Below are 22664 nucleotides of genomic sequence, written 5' to 3'. Positions count from 1 at the left end.
GGTTTTTTAAAACCAATGTGCTACCCTTAAAATAGGCCACCAATTAGATTGCTGTGGATTTGACACTTGGCACCCCAGTCAGCTGTTTGAATTGGTTATGGCAATTAGGAAAGTGTTGTGGGCTCACTTTCAGTTTTTTTTTTGTTGTTTTAATTACTTTTACACTTACAGTTCTATCACTTTCTAATAGATTTCTAATTTAGACATTTTAATTAGCTTTTTTTTTTTTTAATGTACTGAAAAATATTTGTATGCCTGTACAATAGCCTCTGTACTAACAATACAAAGGCAGTTATTAGGGCATATCCACGTGTGCTCTTACAACAGGTAATGGATAGGCAGCCCTTCATTCCTTCCCTGCGTTATCTGCTCATACAAGGCATGGGCTCTGCATCCCTATGACACGATCAAAGAAAGTTCCCCAATCAGTCTCTTCCATTAAAAGCTCCTGCAGTTTGTCATTATGAGATGACAGCCTGCTGCAGTTATGAGTAAACTCATCAGTCGACAACAAGTTATGGACTGAGCAGGTTTGATTTCCTTCATTTACCCGACATCTATCTCATGTATTGAGTTTGTTAAAGGGTCACTGTGCTTTCACAAAACTTTTGATATATGTTAGAGGACACATCAAAAGTTTAGCTTGGTGGCGGTCTGTCCACTGAGACCCTGACCAATCCCTAGAACAAGGGGAGAAAAGCGCTCACTTAGCGCGCTCTCTCGTCACTGCATGAGGCGAGCCCATAGTCTTTCTATTGTGTCCGTCCTGCTTCCTGCAACGAGGAGAAAGAACATGCTAAGCAAGTGCTTCTCTCCCCTCGTTGTAGAGATCGGTGGCGGTCTCAACGCTAAGACCCCCACTGATCAAAACTTTTTGTGTGTCCCTAGAACCTATGAAAAGTTTTGTTAAAGCACAGTGACACTTTAAGTAAGAAACAACGTACTGAGTGCTATGGGAGAGTGAGGTGTGCATGCCCTAGGTCATGTGTACTTGCCATTGTGCAGGGAGGGGGAAGAGAAGTTGAGCTGTGCTCATGATGTATTGTTCAGGGTCCATTATCTGCCTTCTTTCATTGAAATCTTGCTCTCAGAAGATAATGTGTTGGCCACTGAACCTACCCCTGTACAAGCTCGCCTCAAACGTGTTCTCTTTGTAAAAGACAAAGAAAAACGTGCCACCAACATTTTTTGAACACAAGAACTTGATCTAAACGATCAAGCTATTTTTTGGATAATAGATTGTCCATTTATCAGCAGCTGGTGGAGAGCAAGCAGAATACCTTACCTGGCAAAGCAGTGATGAAATCCCTTTGTAGCATTGGCTTAAGGTATGTATTTATGTGTCCATGTTGGTAGTGGCACATTCGAGAGATCAGGTGCTCGACGAACTCCACCTGGTCGCACTCCGACCACTGCTCAAAGTACTTGACGCAAAGCTCTTTTTCCTTCTCGTAGTTTGCGGAAAGCTTCCTCTGCTTGGGCACAATCATGCTGGAAGTGCCATTGGCAAGTTTTGTCTGCGGAAAAAGAAATAAATATAAAATAAATAAATAATGAAAAGAAGATAAAAGCAATCGTACATGACACACAACTCGGGCACGCATAAATCCAGGAAATACATCTGTTACACAACAGGGGAAAAAAAGATTCAGACGTATAAATTGGCTGACAGGGAGTATCTATTTGCCTCTGTCAGCCAGAAAACAGCCGAACATCCTTGCAAGGAACTCGGAAAGGACATTACCACCGACGCTGGAAGTGCACATAAAATACCAGAGACTGTTAAATGGGAACCCAGAGTGACACTTTAATGTACTCAAATGAATTTCATGTTCTTCCACACAGAGGCTTGCAAACAATTTAGTACTGGGCTATGAATACGTTTCCGTGGGAGGCTGGTATGCATGAAGACAAAGGTCAGGATGGCGCAAACGCCTGGGTCCCAAAATGGGATGTTTTTATAGATATACCTATAGAAGCTAAAAATAAAACAAAAATAGCTGGATAAAGAAGAAATGAGTCTGTCACTTAAAGGCATTATCCGACAGAGGTGTTCACTTTATCTATTAGACTTTCTTCCCTTTCTGTTGGTGGGCTGTAGCTCATCCAGCACCTCCATCAACGCATTACAATTCCCTTCTGTGAAGCCCTTCTTCCCCAGCATAGAAAAAAGTCCCTCAAATAGAAGCCCGGATACACATACGAGATGAAATGCCTCCATAATTTCCTTCTCCACTGTCTAGAGAGATCTAACTATACGTTTTTACTAATTTAGAAGGAGGAATGAATGAAAGGTGTCTGGACCGCATCACTAAGGGAACTTTCACCCTTGCGTTGCTGGATTCCGGCAGGCAGTTCCGTTGCTGGAACTGCGTGCCGGATCCAGAAACCTGTATGCAAACGGATAGCATTTGTTTCCAGATCCGGCTGACAAATGCATTGAAACACCGGATCCGAAAACGGATACAGTATTCATTTTTTTTTACATTTTTAAAGGTTTGCGCATGTGCAGATTGGGAAAACAGATCCGGCATTAATACATTTCAATGGAAAGTGTTCCTAGAATTTTGGCCGGAGAAAACACTGCAGCATGCTGTGGTATTTTCTCCGGCCAAATACCGTAAGAGTGACTGAGCTGAAGACATCCTGATAGCGTTCTTCCCTACAGCCACACAATCCTTTGAAAAAGGTCATCCCTTGACCAAAACGTTTGGATATTATATGTGGCTTAAGCCTCATTCACACGTCAGTGTTTCACGGATGTGTGCTGTACGTGTTCTCCGCGGACAGCACACGTCCCCACTCATTTGAAAGTGTGTATTCACACATCAGTGTTCCCGGATCCCTAACGGCCATTATAGTCTATGGGTCCGTGAAAATCACGGATGCCATCCGTGTTTCACAGATCCTTAAGAGATGCTTTGGAAAAAAAAAAATCAGCTGTTCAGTGTCGGAGAAACACAGATGCAACACGGACAGCAAAAAACGGACACACGGACCCTTCACGGATGCATCACTGACCACCTGCTCACGGATTTGAGCACGGACGTGTGACTGAGGCTTTATTCGACTAAAACTGTTCTGGATATGAACATTGTATGGAAATGAATTACCTTAGATTAAAAGCTATTGAAAAACATTCCTGGAGCGCCATAGAACTTTTCTTTATACTTCACTTTAGCGAGTGGCATTGATCATGCAGAGAAAGTTAATACCATGCACTTACTAACGTATTGTGACTGTCCATATTGCCTCCTTTGCTGGCTGGATTCATTTTTCCATCGCATTATACACTGCCCGTTTGTCAGGTGTTACGCCCTGCAATCCAGCAGAGGTGGCTGTGCTTGCACACTACAGGAAAAAAGTGATGGTCGGGTCCACGGGAGTGCGCATAGGCCAGAACTTTTTTCTTTAGTGTGCAAGCACGTCCACCGCTGCTGGATTACAGGGTGGTCATATACACCACTGCAGAGGTTAATGTGATGGAAAAATGAATCCAGCCAGCAAAGGAGGTAATATGGATAATCATAATACATTAGTGAGTGCCTTGTATTAACTTTCTGTACATGATAAATGCTATTAGCTGAAGTGAGACCACCCCTTTAAGTATTTCAATAAAAGCAAGTTGGAGGACAGTGTAGTGATATGCATCCATTTAAAAAAAAATCAAAAAAAAATCCCAGACATTAAACTTCATAGTTAGGGCTCATACACACGACCGTGGTTTTGGTCCGCATCCGAGCCGCATTTATTGCGGCTCGGGTGTGGACCCATTCACTTCAGGCCGGAAAAGATGCGGACAGCACTCCGTTCCGTGGCCTTCTGCAAAAATTCTTTGCGGACCGCAAAACACAGCACGGTCGTGTGAATAAACCCTTAACGTGTTAAATACACAGTTGCAGCAAACTTTTAACTGACACTTAACACAACAAAAGCCATTGAAAAAGTCAAGTTAAAGTTAAAGTATTAAGTGGGAGATTCATCAAGACTTTCTGCACCGGTCTTGATATTCCCTGCGCTGCTGGAGGATGTACCAAATGTATGACGAGCCTTGTCATAAATTAGGCGAATCCTCCGGTAGTACGTGCACCTAAAAAGTGCGTAGAAAACTGGTGTAAATAAAGATAAAGTTAACTCTGGTGTTGGAAACGCCACTTTCCGTTCCCACACCCCCTAGCGAGGGCAGAGTAACAAAAAAAGAAAAAAAAAGAGAGTTACTTCTGAAGCCACAAACATTTTAAAGCCACTTTTTTCTTTGCGTTAGGCTACATGTTTGTTTCCGTTCAGTTTTTTTTTGTTGTTGTTTTTTTTTGCAGATAGGATGCAAACCCATTCATTTGTCCTTTCCGTAGCCCTGCTAAAAAAAATAGAACATGTTCTATTCTTGTCCGTTTTAGGCATTGTTACAATGGATCTGCAAAGAAAAAAAACGGATGGCATACGGATGGCATCCGTTTATTTTGGCAGACCGCAAAACAAATACGGTCGTGTGCATATAGCCTAGGGAGAAGATAAATCTCTTAGTGTCAAGTTAATGTTTGCTACATCGGTGCAGGTCTAGAACAGAGGACCTCAGTTTCTGGAGTTGTAGAGAGTGACCATGCACATGCTGGACCACGACTCTGTACAACTTCTCCACAAAATAGGGAGGGATGGGGTCAGGGGAGTCCCCATTCTACCAAATGGGTATCTCAGTGGTCAGAGACACGTCATTTTAAATATATCACCTATCCTGAAGATAAAAGGGGTTGTCTGGGGAAAAAACAACTTACCTTATGTATGCCACTCCATTCCAGCGCTGAGTATTTCTCCCCGAAAGTGATGCTATCCAGTCTGTGGTCACATGGACTGCTAAAAAAAATCACTAGCCTCAGGGGTGACGTGTCCCCAAGTGGTACATGACCACAAAGGCTCAGCAGTCATGGGGAAAGGAGATTTAGGTGCTGGGAAGGTGCAGTATTCAATAGTTTCCTGACCCTTTCTTTTAAACATTTTTCTTTTAAAAAGGGACAGACACCCCTTTAAGCATTATTTAAAATTTATCAAAATAGGGGATTTCACTCGAAATGATTGCTCGTCCCGTACAACTTAACAATGAACAATTATTTTAGGCCTGGTTCACATCTGTGCAGCAGGCCGATCCGCAGGCTATTCCAGCCAGCAACAGCTTACCGAAATTCCATCCGGCCCCATTCACTGTAACGGGAAGCGGTGGAGATTCGGCTGCAAGCTGGAAAATATGCAGAGAAGCGGCCTGACCAATATCGCTGCGCGCGGTGGTATTTGGCCGGCGGCTCCTAGGCATATTTGCAGGTTGCCGCCGGATCTCCGCCAGTCTCCATTATAGTGAATGGGGCCGGATGAAGTTCCATCAGCGTCCGGCAGTGACTGATCCGTCAAGCTAGTCCTGGCCGGAATAGCCGTCAGGATCTGCTTAACCCCGATGTGGAAAAAGCCTAAGTCAATTATCATTGCTGTGCTGAAAATATTCACCCAATAGCCCCTAGTCCATCAATTATCTTTTCATGAAAGAATGATCCCGGAAAAGATTGTTTCCAGTGTCACTGAACGTGTATGGGCGGTTTGAAGAACTGTACCGGACAATATGGATGGAAATGTGTATGGCTGTGTCGGGGGAACGATTATTCAGCTTTGGGTCACAATCCGATCTCCCTATTTCTTAGTACTAATATACTAAAGTAAACTTCATAAGAAGCCAATAAACCTAACATGAATTTGGACCAGAGTTCCCAGAAGAAAGTGCCGTGAAGATGAAACAACATGCTAACACATCAAACCCTAAGGGGAAAACTGTGTTGGTAGCTATCCTTGCCCACTGTGAGCAATAAGCACCCCAATTCGGGGTAGTATCCATGCTAGTTGGGGGCATTGACAAGGGCAGAAGCAATAGACTCATAACTCATGTACTCATGTATAAATACAGCAGACTCATAACTCATGTATTCTCTGATGGACTCTTTGAGCCAAACACCACAATGTTTTTGTGCCACTTAGTCTAACAGGAGTGGACTAGCCTCCATACAATGCTGCCACATCTGCTCTTAAAACTACACTATGACTGGCAAATTCCTGATTGTTTTTAATGTTTTTTTTTTTTTTATAAAAAAAAAAATTAACCCCCCCCCTCCGCATAAATTAGTATTTTCTATTTTTTCCCCACTATATATGCATTTGTTTCTTTATCAATAGTACTTGATTGACAGGTAAAAATAAGCTGTAATGTATTATTTTTTCACTGAGCGGAGTAGGCACCACTTAACTGGTAAAGCAGGTCAGTGAGTTCGATGGCTGTGGGAAATGCTTCAGAGAGTTTTAGTGATGATACCAATCTAGGATGTTAATGACAGTAGTGTTAGAGAATAGATTTTACGATCTAACTTTCAATTACAGATACAGTAGCTGGTGCAGCAAATTAAAGCTTACAGTATACACCGTGTAGACACTAATCACAATATGAGTAATAGGTTCTCAGAGACTGCACCAAAAATTACCTTCAAAAGAGTTTATTCCTTATAGGATCTTCAACGGTTTCAAAGAAAAAAAGGTATCTCACCAAAGAAGAGGTGTGTATTGATATTGCACAAAAAGGCAAAGGATCTCCATTATCTAGGGCACTTTTACGCATGGTTGCTCTGCTTTCAGAGCTGGCAGTAAGTTCCCAGGTCCATTAATGTCCTCCACTGGGAGACCGAAAATGAGCTGGTCAATAAAACATCTATCCTGGTGCTGCTTGTCTTCTAAAACCTTCAATCCTGCTATACTGGTTGACCTGAAAATTCCAGGCAACATGTGTGCCGAAACAGTAGGGTGTTCAACCTGATTGATACTTCTGGACTTTCGAGTGTTACATGCTTTACACGGTAAAGGGTCGAGGCTAACTGGAGCCCGTTGTGTCTTAAGTGTAGATGTGAAGAGGCATCCCAGTAAAAGTTTTTGTCTGGGTTAAGTTCAAGTTCCAACACTCAACATCTTGAATACCAGGGGCTCAGCAATGGACAGATTTCACGGGTTAACAAAGGGCCTCACTTTTACAGAATGGAGCGATGGCTCATGCTGGATGATGAAATATCTAGTAGTATTTATTACTCCACCACACCTTCAGACTGCCGATAGGACTGCTGGTTCAACAACTGACTGCACCCAAATAAAATCTGTGTATGGTCTATTTTTTCCCATAGACCAATTCATTTCCAGGAAAAACGGACAAAGATAGAATATGTTGGGATTTGTTATGCTGCATTGACCCTATTTGCATGTAATACGCTTCAAACTGCCACAGCATTCTGACACGTGTTGGATTTCACACAGACTTTGGCATGGATTCTGCACCAAATCCTTTGACATTATGCATCTCATGCATGTGAAGGGATTTTCTCAAACCCATTGACAAGCTATGGAAAATTCTGATGTGGGATTTCTGGCTGCATCACGTTAAAAAATAAATAAAATTTAACTGAATGCCAAGGGAGCTAATCCTTGTCTGGATCCACGACACTTCAGACTGCACATCTGTGCAGAAATCTGCACGCCAGGCTTGGATTTCTGAAGGCCTCATCCTGTAGTAAATCCATGTTGGATTAAATATGAGCAAGCTTTGCTGCATTTGGTACAATCAAGAAGCCCAGATATCCTGTCATACTAATAACCATGAGATGTCACCAAGCAATGCAAATAAATGAATAACTCTACATAAAGAAACATGGGATAAACATGACTTATTTACACCACCGCTTCTAAGGAGACAAAAGGTCTAGGAGGACAACTGCTCTGCTCTTTCCTTGTATATGGATAGCGTACTGTGCCATGAAATTACCACAAGCATGGTATGATCACCTACTAATCTGTAGGTTTTTATAGGTCATGTTGTATACTCATCATTGTGCTTACTTTATCTTATGTACAGGAAATAGGAACCTTGAGGTTGATGATAAATAGCTTGAAGGCAAATGGTCAATATCGTAAGCCTATATTGGATTTTTAATAAACAGACAAACCAGTCCCAAATGTAGCTAATATGATTGCGATGGTGATGTACCCAAGTATCTCTAGGAGAGAATATACACATCCAAAAAGGTACAGTTATGCTTGAGAGCTTAGGTATATGTAGACAATTCTATGGTTCTTTCGTTTTCTGGGGATGGGAGGTCCCATGCTATGATGGCACCATTCCCATCTCAACATGAAAAGGATGAAGATATTTAGAGGTAAGCTTCATAGAGAGTCATGTGTCCTCCTTTTCTACAAGGAGGGCAACTGAGTCTCATTATACCATAATTACCTTGTAGGATTTCATTTTTAGTTTTTCTGCCTCTGGACTTTTCTTTTCTCTATATATGTCCTTGGATACATTGCTTTTAGTGCATACACCCTACTGCCAGATACTGTCCATGGTCACTGGTCCACCATTTCTCAGCTTACAGTACATTGCAAAGCTGAAAACCACAATACCCATAGGAAGTTCTGAGAAAGAAGGTGGGGTCCAAAATTTTCTGAAAACTTCTTAGACTACAATTGTCATCAAAAAGTATTTCTCTTAAACTGTCAACAAAGTACAGACCCAGTCACTTCAGACAAACATGCAAACCACTAGAAAAGGAGAGAACCATTACTTTATTTTCAAGTATTTTGTAAGCTCCTGAAAGAGTCATTTAAAATCTGGAAGAGAAAAACAGTGGTCCATTTACTTTGGGAATTCACCATTTTTGGCTACAGAACAAATAAGGAGACACAGTTTAGTGAAGCCTGGGCTTTCTGCATTGAAGACTAGGAAAAGGATGAAGAAAAAGTGAATCTCTGCTTGGAAAAGAAAAATACTAGGAACTTGCCAATTCTTCTCCCTTTCAGTTGACTGAAAACTATTGATTAAATGTTTTACAATTCAGGCCATATTCAATTTGACTACAAGCCAAGGCGTCTCAATTACCAAACTGGGTAACTGCACTGACCTAATTTCATGGGCACCGAGAAGACAAAAGCCTAAAAGGAGCAAACTAAAACCCACTAGTGTTATTTAGCAATATGTGGTGGGATTATTTGGGAACTGCATTGCAGTGCAATGTGGCTCTACAGGCAGTACTGTATTTGGATAGTTAATATAGTTTGGGCACGAAATGGTATTATCTTTGCTATATATGGAAGCATTACGTTGGCACTGTATGACAATACATAGCAAGATGACATTTTGAAAAAACAGTCAAAAAATGCCTGTGTTCCAGTGCCCTATTTTCTAAAAAAAACTGGACCTAGGGCCTATACACACATCTTACAAGGGAATCACATTAACTATTACAGTTTTTTATTCAAAAAATAAATAAAATTTTTATATAAAATACAAATTTATAGCTACAATAGATCTAAATTAATAATCCACAGTGGTTGAACGTAAAATAATGTATAATTATTGCTTTATTGTTCTTCACCTATAGAACACATGCAGTAGTGCTCCTCACCTCCAGGAGAAGAAATAAAGCTAGCCAAAAGTAAAAAAAATTGTAACTAGGCACAGAGTCCCTACCATCATAGGCACCCCAGGTTTGGAGATATTACCCCCTTGAAGCAGGCTATGTTTTGTCAGTGAGATTACCCAGCTTTTAGATGGAACATGTGCAATGTAGACTTTATGCCAGGAGCAGTACACCCACTGAGCATGCGCAGGAAATTCGGCCATACGCAGCCTGCGCGGGACCTCATGAGACCAGGGTATGACGTTCTCTCTGCCAGACAGAACATCAATTAAGATGCAGGAGGTGAGCGGGAAACCTTAACTTCTAGGAGGACGGTGCTAGCCTCCTTGCTTTGAAAAAGCTCATGGAAGTAACACGAATAAAAGTGGGTTTTGTGAGCATTTACAAATTCGAAAAAGTTAACAAGAGCCACTTCCAGAGTACCATAAGCATATGAAAAAGGTACTGTGGGCAGTGTGAATGGCACAACAGAGGTGAAAGGTTCCCTTTAAGGACTGGAATTTTATAAAATTTCCCATCATTCCCCTGTTTTATTTTGATCCCTGACAATCCCTTTAAAGCACTCAATAGGTTTTTGTCCAAAGAAGACCAAAACCAAATCCATACTCGTTTATTCAGACTACATAGGAGAGCGTCAGTCTTAGAGTAACTTACCTTAGAGGTCATCAACATCTGATTGGAGGCACCCTCGACACATCCACCCATCAGCTGTTTGAAGAGGAGACGGCAGTTCCAGTGGTGCAGTCTAGAAGTATTCGCTCCTTTCACTTGAATGGAGCGAGTACTTGTCATTACACTATACCCCTGCTCCAGAGGAGACGACGAGTAGTGTAATAAAGAGGAAGCAGCGCTCGAACAGAGCGCCGCCTTCTCTTCAAACAGCTGCTCGGCGGGGGGTGTCAGACCCCCACCGATCAGATATTGATGACCTATCCTGAGGATAGGTCATCAATATATCTCTCCTGCACAGCCCCTTTAACCATACACGTCAATCTTGTAGACGTCTATATTACTGGCACCTTCAGTTACCGGTAGACCACCACATCTTCTGGCTTCTCATCACCAACACGTGACCACAAACAAATCATCGGTCATAGCATTTAAATCAAACCTACTACCTGAATAACAATAACATGATTTCCTTCACGCAATCAAATTTCCGTTTCTACACACGCCATGTGTTCGGGGGCCTTACCCGTCTCTCTGGGACGAAATGGGTTGTGGTAGACTTGACAGAGTGAAAGGGGAAACATCATAATGTTTAATTATAAGAAATCATCGAGATCCGCACAAACATCAGCCGGGTACCTCGGCACTGCAGAGAGCTCTAAACTTGTTACCGTTAATGGCTGAAATTTCACTGTGCTAATCATTTCAGGACATAAGCCTTTCTTGATAACCTAATGAATTATTCTAACATCCTTCAGCAGAAAAAAACCCTCCATGACAGCACTAATTACAAGACGTTTTCCCAGTGGTTATGTAAAATATGACAGAGCAGCAGTCCCGGGAATTGCAGAAAACGGCTTCTAATTTCCACAGAGAAACTGACAAACACCTCTCTTTCATCTCTCCGAGCTCTCAAGTAAGATTTAACTTTCTCATTTAGTTAATTACCGTATGAGGCTCATCATTCCCAGGATCAGAGCGGCACGGAGCCTTTATCGTGTTAACTTGTGAACTTGATAGATGGCTGCTGCTAAAACTTAATAACTTCACCCCCCGGCAAATTGTAAGATAAATATAATAGAAGAAACTGACAGTAAAAACATGCCAGAAATCAGCACCGAGTTTATGTTTCTTTGTAGGCTGCAAAAAAACAAAACAAAAAAAAAAAACTCAGAGCGCTGATTACTGGCCGTGTGTCACCTAGATTTAATGGACTCTAGGCACTTGGCTTCCAGCAGACTCCAAAAACTTAAGTTTCATCACTCAAGAAGTTTTTAAGCTGAAGACGAGTCCTTGGGAGTCTTTAAATCTTCCGTAAAGGATTTGTTTTTGTGTTTTAGAAATAGTAACGTCCCTTGTTGCGTCAACAAAATTAATACATGTTTTTTTTTGGCATGCCCTTGCAGGGCTATAGTTGACTTTTAGCTCCATAGGAGTTGCAGTTGAGTTGCTTCCCAAAAGGCAACCTAAACGAGGAAAGTGTGGCGGGCTATCTTGAGGGCCGACTTCACCTAAATACACCCAGGAAATCCAACTTGGAAGAAGAGTCCAAGAATAGATAACGAAAGTAATAGACAACTAACAGACAACTGCCAAATGGTGAGTTATCTTTTCAAAGATATTTTTACTGATGATCTATCCTCTGCATAGGTCATCAGAATCTGATAGGTAGGGGTCCTAGGACCCCTGCCGATCAGCTGTTTGAGAAGTACCTCCAACAGTCAGCTGTTTGAAGATGTTGCAGAGCACTGTGGCCTCTTTCTAGGTCACATTCATCAATCACATGGTCCTTGTGCAGCTCAGTAATACCTAGCACCGCCACTAAACACAGCAATATCACCTTGTCAAGCAGCTGATTGAGGTCCAGCTTCCTTTAGTCAGGTACTGATGAGAATTGATCATCAATATTTAACTCCAAGATGTCAGGTCTTTAAAGATGGCCCTCTGGAGATAAGCGAGCACCATAGCTGCAGGGTGCCTGCTGTTTCATACAGCAGACACCCGCAGCTAATGTCCGCGATTGACGGCAATGCCAACCGCGGACATTTAACTTTTCATCTGAGGAGGCTAAAACTCGAAAGCACGCGCTTCCAGGTCAGGCGCGCATTTCCCAGGCAGAGATCTTGGAAAGTGCCCTGCTTAAATAATGAGCGGGAGTCTGTACTAGGCTTCCAGGTTCATTATTAGTATATATCCCAGTTCAGGCCAGCAAGAGTCAGCACTGAACTGGGATATAGTAATTTCTGTACAGAATAATAGACCATTTGCCATTATTCTTTACAAGTTGTATTAAAATAAACAATAAAAAAACACCACCATGGGCTTAACTACGTGCGAAAACGCCCAAACTATTAAAATATTTAAAAAAATTAGCCCATACAGTGAATGGCGTAAAAAAGAAATAATGCCAGTTTTTTCATCACTATCTCCCAAAAAACTGAACAAAAAGTGATCAGAAAATCATACACCACCCCAAAATGGTATTAGTAAAAACTACAGATCGTCCCACTAAAAAAATGAACACCACACATCTCTATAGACCCAACTATAAAAAATTATGGGGGTCAGAATATGGCGATGAAAAGAAAAAAATATATATTTAGATAGTTTTTTTATTTTTTGTATTAAAAACGCAAGAAAAGCTATACATATGTGGTATCGTCTGTTTCGTACTGTCCTGGAGAATGAAGAACAGAAGTCAGTTTTACCGTATAAAGAACGCTGTAAAGAAAAAAAAAAACATAGAACTGTGGCGGAATTGCATTTCGTTTTTCTAATTTCACTCCATTTGGAATTCTTTTCCCTTTCCACTACATCCTATGTAATATTAAACAGTGGCATTAGAAAGTACAACTTGTCCAGCAAAAAAACAAGACGTCATATGGCTATGTGAACGGAAAAATAAAAAAGTTATGGCTCTGGGAAGGCAGGGGGTGAAAAACTAAAACTGAAACTGAAAAATATCCACGTCAGGAAAGGGTTAAATATTCAGAAAACCCATTTAAAAGGGGTTATCCAATCCAAAAGGGCCCCCACACTGAATATACTTACCGTGGTCCGTGCACTGCCGCTGCTGCTTCTCTCCGCGCGCGGATGAAAACATCTGGTGTCGGTGGGAGGCCGTTATAATTGGATAACCCCTTTAAGTAGCGACACTGTAGACCAAACTTGTGCTAGAATTTTGGTATAGAAATCTGGAGCAAAGTAAGCCAACTAATAGTTTGCCTAAACTCAGACTAAAAAAAACACAACATTTATCATCCAGCATCATCCACTGTGATAAATCTGGCACATTTTTAGACTGTCTAAATCAGGCATGTCCAAACTGCGGCCCTCCAGCTGCTGCTAAACTACAACTCCCAGCATGCCTAGATAGCTTACAGCTATTAGGACATGCTGGGAGTTGTAGTTTAGCAACAGCTGGAGGGCCGCAGTTTGGACATGCCTGGTCTAAATCTTAGACCATTTCATACTTAAAGGGAACCTGTCACCAGTTTTATGGTGTCCTAACTAAGAGCAACATAAATAAGTGACTGATTCTCTTAGCAAAATGTTGGGTCACCTTCTTTAATTGACCCAGTCAATCTGCCAACATCTTGTATTGAAAAGCTCCAGCTGATAATGATGAGTCATGAATATTCATGAGCTCCTAAATCTCTCCCCGTCCACCTGCTGCTGATTGACACTTATTTTCTATATGAATCAGCAGTAGGTGGGCAGGGGAGTGGCTATAGCTCTGAATTAAATTAACGCTGGACTCAATGACATCACGCTGGACTAAAATCAGCTCATTAGCATGCGGCATCTTTGTGTGTATATTATGAGCTAACTATCTGTCACACCAGTAAGTGAATACATCTAAGGCACTTTTTAGTAATGATTGTATATAAATTAGTTAGATTATAATCAAATATCCACATGACAGGTTCCCTTTAAGGCCTGTTTCACACTTGCGTTTTGGCATTTCGGTTTTGCGATCCAGCAGAAGATCTCAAAACCAGGAACTTAACTGATCAGGATGCATTGTTTTGTTGTATTTTTGACCAAACACAAAACCGCTGCATCTCAAAATCGGAATGCCATAATGCATGTGTGAAACAGGCTGAATAAGTCATACTTAAAAGGGCACATGTCAGCAGATTTGTACCTATGACACTGGCTAACCTGTTATATGCGCGCTTGGCAGCTGAAGGCATTTGTGTTGGTCCCATGTTCATATGTGCCCGCAGTGCTGAGAAAAACTGTGTTTCAATATTTTCAAATTAGTCTCTAGGAGCAACGGGGGCGTTGCAATTACACCTAGAGGCTCTGCTCTCTCTGCAACTGCCACGCCCTCTGCACTTTGATTGACTTTAGGAGACGTCAGGGCCAGAGGTTATGATTTGTTTACTGCTTGGCCCTGTCAATCAAAGGGGAGAGGGCACGACTGTTGGAGAGAGCAGAAAATCTAAGTGCAATGGTAACACCCCCATTGCTCCTAGAGGCTCATTTGCATATATTAAAAACATTATTTTTCTCAGAACTACAGGCACATATGAACATGGGACCAACACAGACGTCTTCAGCTGCCAAGTGCACATGTAACAAGTCAGACAGTGTCATAGGTACAAATCTGCTGACAGATGTCCTTTAATACAATAAAATAGCAATTATTATTTTTTTAAATAAAATCGTAACATGGCATACCTTACATCTTACCACTTTTTACTCGGAACAAGAGCAGAACGTCTAACTTCCTTTAGTATCACTGCAGAACTTGTGACTCAAGACCAAGTCTTATTAACTTTAACAATCTGCAGTGTTGTACCATTTAAAAAATAATTTGCACATAAGTAGTTGACCGAATTCAGTACAGACTATGAATGAAGTTAATTTTCACTATTTCACTATTTCCACAGAGCACCACCCCAAAATCACAAAAACATAAAATAGCAACAAAAAAAAACTAACAAAAAAAAAAAAAAAAAGCGTTTTATTATCCGGGCAAATAAAAAAAAAAATTGATTAAAAAAATGCTCAAAGACAACATTCATATGAAAACTCAGATGCCCAGGTGAAAGGAAAAGGATACATAAAGAACACATCTACACAAAAGACATTTTCATAGGCAAACAGCCAAATGGAGCCTAATGGTCAAGTCATCTGCACTTTCGAGCTGGTGCCAAAAGTTGAGTAAATGAAAAAGTTTACAAATTAGTTTTCAAAGACATGGAACTGATTTGTCTCTAGAAAATATGCAGGTCACTAGAGGTGCTGTACCGTTAGAACATTCTGAAATCATTTTATTATTGCACACTAAAAGGCGGAAAAAAAAAAAAAAACACCAAAAACTCTTGAAATCTAATCTCTGAGGAGCCAATTTATGCATAAAAAAGTAAATTCCAAGGCCACCCTGGGCTGTCAGTCAATATCGATTCCTAGGCTAGCTGTTCTATGCCACATGTGTCATGCAATGAATTGTGGGATATTGTTTTATGAGGCAACGGGTGATTGGCAGCTCTGCCTCTAATATGGGTCTATGGCAGCTGTTTTCTAATCTGTGCTCGCCCCTGGAGGGACTCAAATGATGGCAATTTCTCAACCACACTCAATAGGTTGAAAGCTACATGCAGAAGTGAGCAGGCTTCATCAATGTCACAGGTTTATAAGGGGAAAAAAAAAGAATTATTTTTACAATAACTATGTCCAATGATGATTAAAAGAAAAACTCATAGAAAATGTAATGTCAGATCCTGAATATTGATGGTCTTGGTCTAAGACCTCTTCAATGATGCTCAGGCCGCCTTATTTCCCCTTTAGCCACATTTCTATTTAAAAAGGTTTTCGAAGAGTTCAATATTGATGACCTATCCTCTTGATAGGTTATCAATATCTGATCGGTGCAGTTCCGAATCCTGGCAGCACCACTGATCAGCCATTCGAAAATACTGCGTTGCTCTGGTGAGAGCTGAGGCCTCCTCACGGGTTAACAAGCACAGTGCAGACCACTGGATAGTTGCCGTGCTTGGTATTGCATCTCAGGCCCATTCACTTGAATGAGACCAGGCCATATGACCAATGAACGTGACATCACTGGCTTGGGAAGAGATCAAACAGCTGATATGTGGAGTGCCAGAAGTCTGACTCTCAACAATTAGATACTGATGACCTATGCTGAGGATTGCCCATCAATAGCAAAATCCTGGAGAACCCCTTTAATTATATTTCATCTAATGAAGCTCACATCTTACTAGCTTAGCCCCAGACTGGGAAGTTCCATAACGGCTTCTGGCAGAGACCCTTTTACTGTTCTATCCAAGGCCCAGGAAGGGTCCCAATGACTAAGAGTACTGGTACCATCTCAGACAACAATCTTGGTCCTGGAAAACAAGCCAATAGTCCTAGAACTGGCTACAAATATGAGATTCAAGTGTACCACACACGGATCATGTTTAGTACTCCGTGGAGGAGACCGATTCCCCTTGGGTCATGTGAATATTTGTCATGCAAGGGGAGTCAGTCACCGTCATGGCCAGTCATTGGCTGCTGCGATGTTTTACAGTGAAGGAGCCCAGTGGAGCATCACAGGCCGGGAGAAAAAGGAGCGGAGAGCCAGCTCTGGGAAGCAGGCAAGTAAGCTTCCCTTTACAGGTGTGGCCAAACAACTCATCCCCCCATTCCTGCACAACCCCTGTAAGGACAACTACCCATGAAAAAAATTCCAACATGATGGATCAAATTTTAACAATGCTACTCATCATTCTTCTGCAGAGAAAAAAGAAAGGGCTTAAATAGACAAAAACAGGAAGAAAACAACATTTATCTCATGTCTATGACCTGGCTGAAGGCTGTTTTACATCTGCTGATGATCGGTCGATTAGCGGGTCTAAAAATGCCCAGCAATCAGACAAGAGAGCTTGTTTCTCAGCTGAGCACAACTGTTACTCAGGTATAAAAATCTTTGGCTGTCAGCAGCACATCAGAACATAACAGGGATCTGCCGTCAAAGTTAATTAAGGGTATGTGGGCGAGTGATCACCCTAATGAGCTCTTGCTCAGTTACCCCATGCAAATGTAGCTAAACAAGTGCCCACTGACTTGCTACAAAATCGGTCAGCGCTCGCTAGGGGCAGGCAGAACGCGGCTCTTTATGGCAGACTCGGTTGGATAGTTAGGCCCTGGAAATGTGATTAAAGGGTGGTGCCAATTAGCAATAGGATTGGTCAAAATGGCAGTCATGTATGCCACAAACAAGTCTGTATATTGTCCCCCAGCTGTCATAATGTAGGCTCCTGGCGTCAGTGAAGTAAACATACCGGTTATCCTCCGCGTCCATGGGCTTCAAGATGCAACTGCTTCCTCTGGCGGGTCCTGGTTATCTTCTATTCTGTCCAGGCACATGAAAATGTACGCACGTGTGCAAATACGGGCAGTGGGATCCCCTGTATCTGCGCATACGTCACACAAGTTAATTTGCTGTTCAGCCCCTCCACAGAATATAAGGTAGCCAGAGAAAGCAGTCACCGCAATCTTGCAGCCCAGGAATGCGAAGGATGACAGGTGAGTATGCTCATTTTCCTGACACCAGGGCAGCCGAGGTCCTCCATGACGTGACAGTATACAGTCATGTATGCATATATAGAGCATACATGGGCAGCACGGTGGCTCAGTGGTTAGCACTGGTGCCTTGCAGCAGTGGGGTCCTAGCTTCGAATCTGACAAAGGGCAACATCAGCATGGAGTCTGTATGTTCTCCCCGTGTTTGCGTGGGTTTCCTCCAGTTTCCTCCCACACTCCAAAGACATACTAATAGGGAACTTAGATTGTGAGCCCCGTTGGGGACAGCTTGATGCTAATGTCTGTAACGGACCAATCCCTTAAAGAAGCCCCTGTACAAAACTTTTTATTCTTTGACTTGTTAGGAAGGTACATGATGTAAACTGTAGTGAAGGTAATCTTACCAGTGACTATTTGTGAGTTATAACCTCCCTTCTGGTCCTCAGCTGTGTCACATGACCAGCACTCTGACACTCCAAAATAACACAGCATCTTATGTGAGGACAGGAAGCCAGTTTCTCCATTTATTCATATGGGAGCCTGAATGTTACCCACATTAGAATAAAGAGAAGTAACTGACGTCCTGTCCCAGTTGGAGAGCAGTGTTGGTCACATTACAAAGCTAAGGAACAAAAGGGAGGTTATAACTCACACGTACAGTAAGAAAATTATCTCATTATGTAAATGTAAGATTCTATGACGAAATGCATAACTAAATGCCTTTAGAGGCATTCCGTTATTCATTCCGTCATAATAGAAGTCTATGGGCTGCAAAACAGATCCGTTCAATTTCCGTTATGCAGGAGAGGACTCAGGATCAGGAGAGGACTTTCCTGCATAACGGAAATGGTACTGATCCATTTTGCAGCCCATAAACTTCTATTATGAAGGAATGAATAACGGAATACCTCTAAAAGACATTCCGTTATGCATTCTGTCATAGAATTGCGTTATGGTCCGTAGTAATAGAATCCATAACGAAATTCACACTTTGTTGGTTAAAGGTGAACGAATTTCAAAATAGGAAATTCGCTCATCTCCAATTATCACATTATGTACCTTTCTAACAGGTCAGAGATAAAAAAAAAAAATTGTGCGACTGCAACTTACGGAGATGTATTAGCATAAAAAAGGAACACAACAAGTCAACTATAGGATGACTCAATTACAAAATCGTGAATGTATGAAAATTCACAAGTAACATTAATTAGTCCATGCTTTTATGGCTAATTTTTTGCTGCCGTACAAGAAGACATTAGCAAACAGGTCTAGTAAGAAAGTTGCTGACTCATGTCATTAACAACAACTAGCATTTTGTTAAGTAATCGTTAAATGTGTTTCCCTAAATGTGATGTCCTTGAAAACAGATGTACTGTAAAGAAAATAAGCTGCTTCTGTACAATCGCTGCTGTAGGACATTAAAACAGGAGCAAACACTGCGGGAAATAACCCGCGATTCTGCCATAGCGGGGGGCAAAAAGATCCACCAAGGAGAAGAAGGCAGAGAGAAGCTGACGAATAGGAAATACTTCATGACTGATGGCGGCGATGAAGGGGGCATTAATAATCCTCTCCATCTGTTGGGGAACGCTACTAGCGGAGGCTGTTCATACCTCCAGATTCTGTGGGGTAAAAAAAAGGTGCAAGTTTTACACAAAAATTTGCAGCAGCCTTGATAAGTTCCCCCATAGTATCTCCCTGCCCATTCCCAGAAAGAGCTGTTTGTGGGGGGGAAGCAGATCCTTTCACCAGAATCTACACAGGCCTTTTAAAGGGGAATTCCAATCTGTGAACTTAGCCTTACAGCGTCTTCAGGCTATAGATTTTCTTATAGAATTACACAATGTCTTATAAAAGTATTAAAACTGTAAATGCTCCCTGGAGTTTTATGTCAGGGGGGTTTTTAAGAATAATTTTTTTTGGTTTTCCTTTAATTGGGCTCACCTGGCAAACTAATTTTTACAGGTGTTGGAGATTGATTTTAGTGATCAAAAGAGCCCTGAGACACAATACCCTCCATGAGTTTAACTGAAAAAAACAAAAATGTTATCTTTATGACACTTAAATCTATTTGCATAATAATTTGGAACACTGTATGTGATGTTTGATATATGAGGCATGAAGTATGCCAACACAGACTGACTTCAAATATTACCCTTATGTGTGTGTATTATATATATACACAGGTCCTTCTAAAAAAATTAGCATATTGTGATAAAGTTCATTATTTTCTGTAATGTACTGATAAACATTAGACTTTCATATATTTTAGATTCATTACACACCAACTGAAGTAGTTCAAGCCTTTTATTGTTTTAATATTGATGATTTTGGCTACAGCTCATGAAAACCCAAATTTACTATCTAAAAAAATTTGCATATTTCATCCGACCAATAAAAGAAAAGTGTTTTTAATACAAAAAAAGTCAACCTTCAAATAATTATGTTCAGTTATGCACTCAATACTTGGTCGGGAATCCTTTTGCAGAAATGACTGCTTCAATGCGGCGTGGCATGGAGGCAATCAGCCTGTGGCACTGCTGAGGTGTTATGGAGGCCCAGGATGCTTCGATAGCGGCCTTAAGCTCATCCAGAGTGTTGGGTCTTGCGTCTCTCAACTTTCTCTTCCCAATATCCCACAGATTCTCTATGGGGTTCAGGTCAGGAGAGTTGGCAGGCCAATTGAGCACAGTAATGCCATGGTCAGTAAACCATTTACCAGTGGTTTTGGCGCTGTGAGCAGGTGCCAGGTCGTGCTGAAAAATGACATCTTCATCTCCATAAAGCTTTTCAGCAGATGGAAGCATGAAGTGCTCCAAAACCTCCTGATAGCTAGCTGCATTGACCCTGCCCTTGATAAATCACAGTGGACCAACACCAGCAGCTGACATGGCACCCCAGACCATCACTGACTGTGGGTACTTGACACTGGACTTCAGGCATTTTGGCATTTCCCTCTCCCCAGTCTTCCTCCAGACTCTGGCACCTTGATTTCCGAATGACATGCAACAGTCCAGTGCTGCTTCTCTGTAGCCCAGGTCAGGCGCTTCTGCCGCTGTTTCTGGTTCAAAAGTGGCTTGACCTGGGGAATGCGGCACCTGTAGCCCATTTCCTGCACACGCCTGTACACGGTGGCTCTGGATGTTTCTACTCCAGACTCAGTCCACTGCTTCCGCAGGTCCCCCAAGGTCTGGAATCGGTCCTTCTCCACAATCTTCCTCAGGGTCCGGTCACCTCTTCTCGTTGTGCAGCGTTTTCTGCCACACTTTTTCCTTCCCACAGACTTCCCACTGAGGTGCCTTGATACAGCACTCTGGGAACAGCCTATTCGTTCAGAAATTTCTTTCTGTGTCTTACCCTCTTGCTTGAGGGTGTCAATGATGGCCTTCTGGACAGCAGTCAGGTCGGCAGTCTTACCCATGATTGCGGTTTTGAGTAATGAACCAGGCTGGGAGTTTTTAAAAGCCTCAGGAATCTTTTGCAGGTGTTTAGAGTTAATTAGTCGATTCAGATTATTAGGTTAATAGCTCGTTTAGAGAACCTTTTCGTGATATGCTAATTTTTTTAGATAGGAATTTGGGTTTTCATGAGCTGTATGCCAAAATCATTATTAAAACAATAAAAGGCTTGAACTACTTCAGTTGTGTGTAATGAATCTAAAATATATGAAAGTCTAATGTTTATCAGTACATTACAGAAAATAATGAACTTTATCACAATATGCTAATTTTTTTAGAAGGACGTGTGTGTGTGTGTGTGTGTGTGTGTGTGTGTGTGTGTGTGTGTGTGTATGTGTATAATATATATATATATATATATATATATATATATATATTATATATATATTATAATATAATAATTTAGTTAATTTATTTAATGCACTTATATAGCGCTGACATATTCCGCAGCGCTCATCAAGCTGTTCCCAATGGAACTCACAATCTAAGGTCCCTATCAGTATGCCTTTGGTGTGGGGAAGGAAACCGGAGGAAACTTTATTTAAGCCTCATTTTTACTACAAGGGGACTGACATGCTATCCTCTGTTCACTTCCATAATACATGTACTACTTATGTAGTATAGTGTATTATGCTGTTAGTAGCATACTGACAGGCAGCCTATTAGGTCTTGCCTCTGTCAGAACCTAATGGGGGCTAGGGCTGAAACGATTATTCGAATAACTCGATTAAATCGAGTCAAAAAATTCATCGATGCAGTTTCCCTGCATCGAGGAATCGTTTAGATCACGTGATCACGGAGCGGGAGTGAAATTAAGCGTCTCACTCACCGCTTCCGTGTCCTCCGGAGGCCAGAGAGGCAGGACTGAGCGGCCGGCACAGCTGAGGAGGAGGGAGGAGGAGGGAGTCTCTCCCTCCCCACTGTGCGCGGCTGCCGCTGAAGACCAAGTAGGAGGAGGAGGGGAGGGACTGAGTAGGAGGAGGAGGAGGGGAAGGGAGGGACTGTGGCCACTGCGCCACCAATGAATGTGCCGGCCATATCCCACAGGGTCCCCCTCCTCCCCCCAATCATTGGTGGCAGTGTCAGTTCCGATCGGAGCCCCAGCAGTGTAATGCTGAGGCTCCGATCGGTTACCATGGCAGCCAGGACGCTACTGAAGTCCTGGCTGCCATGGTATGTTAGTGAGCAGAGAGCAGCGCATTATACTCACGTGCGCCGTGGCCGCCGGTCGCTCCTTCTCATAGGTCTGTGCGGCGCATTGCTAATGCTGTAAGCATTAGCAATGCGCCGCACAGACAGAAGAAGGAGCGACCGGCGGCCACAGCGCACGTGAGTATAATGCGCTGCTCTCTGCTCACTAACATACCATGGCAGCCAGGGCTTCAGTAGCGTGACTCCTGGCTGCCATGGTAACCGATCGGAGCCCCAGCATTACACTGCTGGGGCTCCGATCGGAACTGACACTGCCACCAATGATGGGGGGGAGGAGGGGGACCCTGTGGCCACTGCCACCAAT

At 42.2% G+C, this 22664-nt stretch overlaps 1 protein-coding gene across 1 annotated transcript in view; it reads right to left on the bottom strand.

Moving 5' to 3' along the window:
• Positions 1-630: 630 nt before the first annotated feature.
• Positions 631-22664, bottom strand: part of BTRC (beta-transducin repeat containing E3 ubiquitin protein ligase) — a 141689-nt gene continuing 119655 nt past the window's right edge. Inside the window, exons 4-5 of the mRNA XM_044299695.1 lie at positions 1286-1517; positions 631-680 (exon numbers count right to left, since the gene is read on the bottom strand). Of these exons, the coding sequence (XP_044155630.1) occupies positions 631-680; positions 1286-1517 (282 nt within the window). The remainder of the gene's footprint in view (positions 681-1285; positions 1518-22664) is intronic.

The sequence above is a fragment of the Bufo gargarizans genome, chromosome 6 (genome assembly GCF_014858855.1).
Source record: "Bufo gargarizans isolate SCDJY-AF-19 chromosome 6, ASM1485885v1, whole genome shotgun sequence".
Lineage (NCBI taxonomy): Eukaryota > Metazoa > Chordata > Amphibia > Anura > Bufonidae > Bufo > Bufo gargarizans.
Note: the sequence above shows the minus strand (reverse complement) of the source record. Positions and strands in the feature narration are given on the sequence as shown.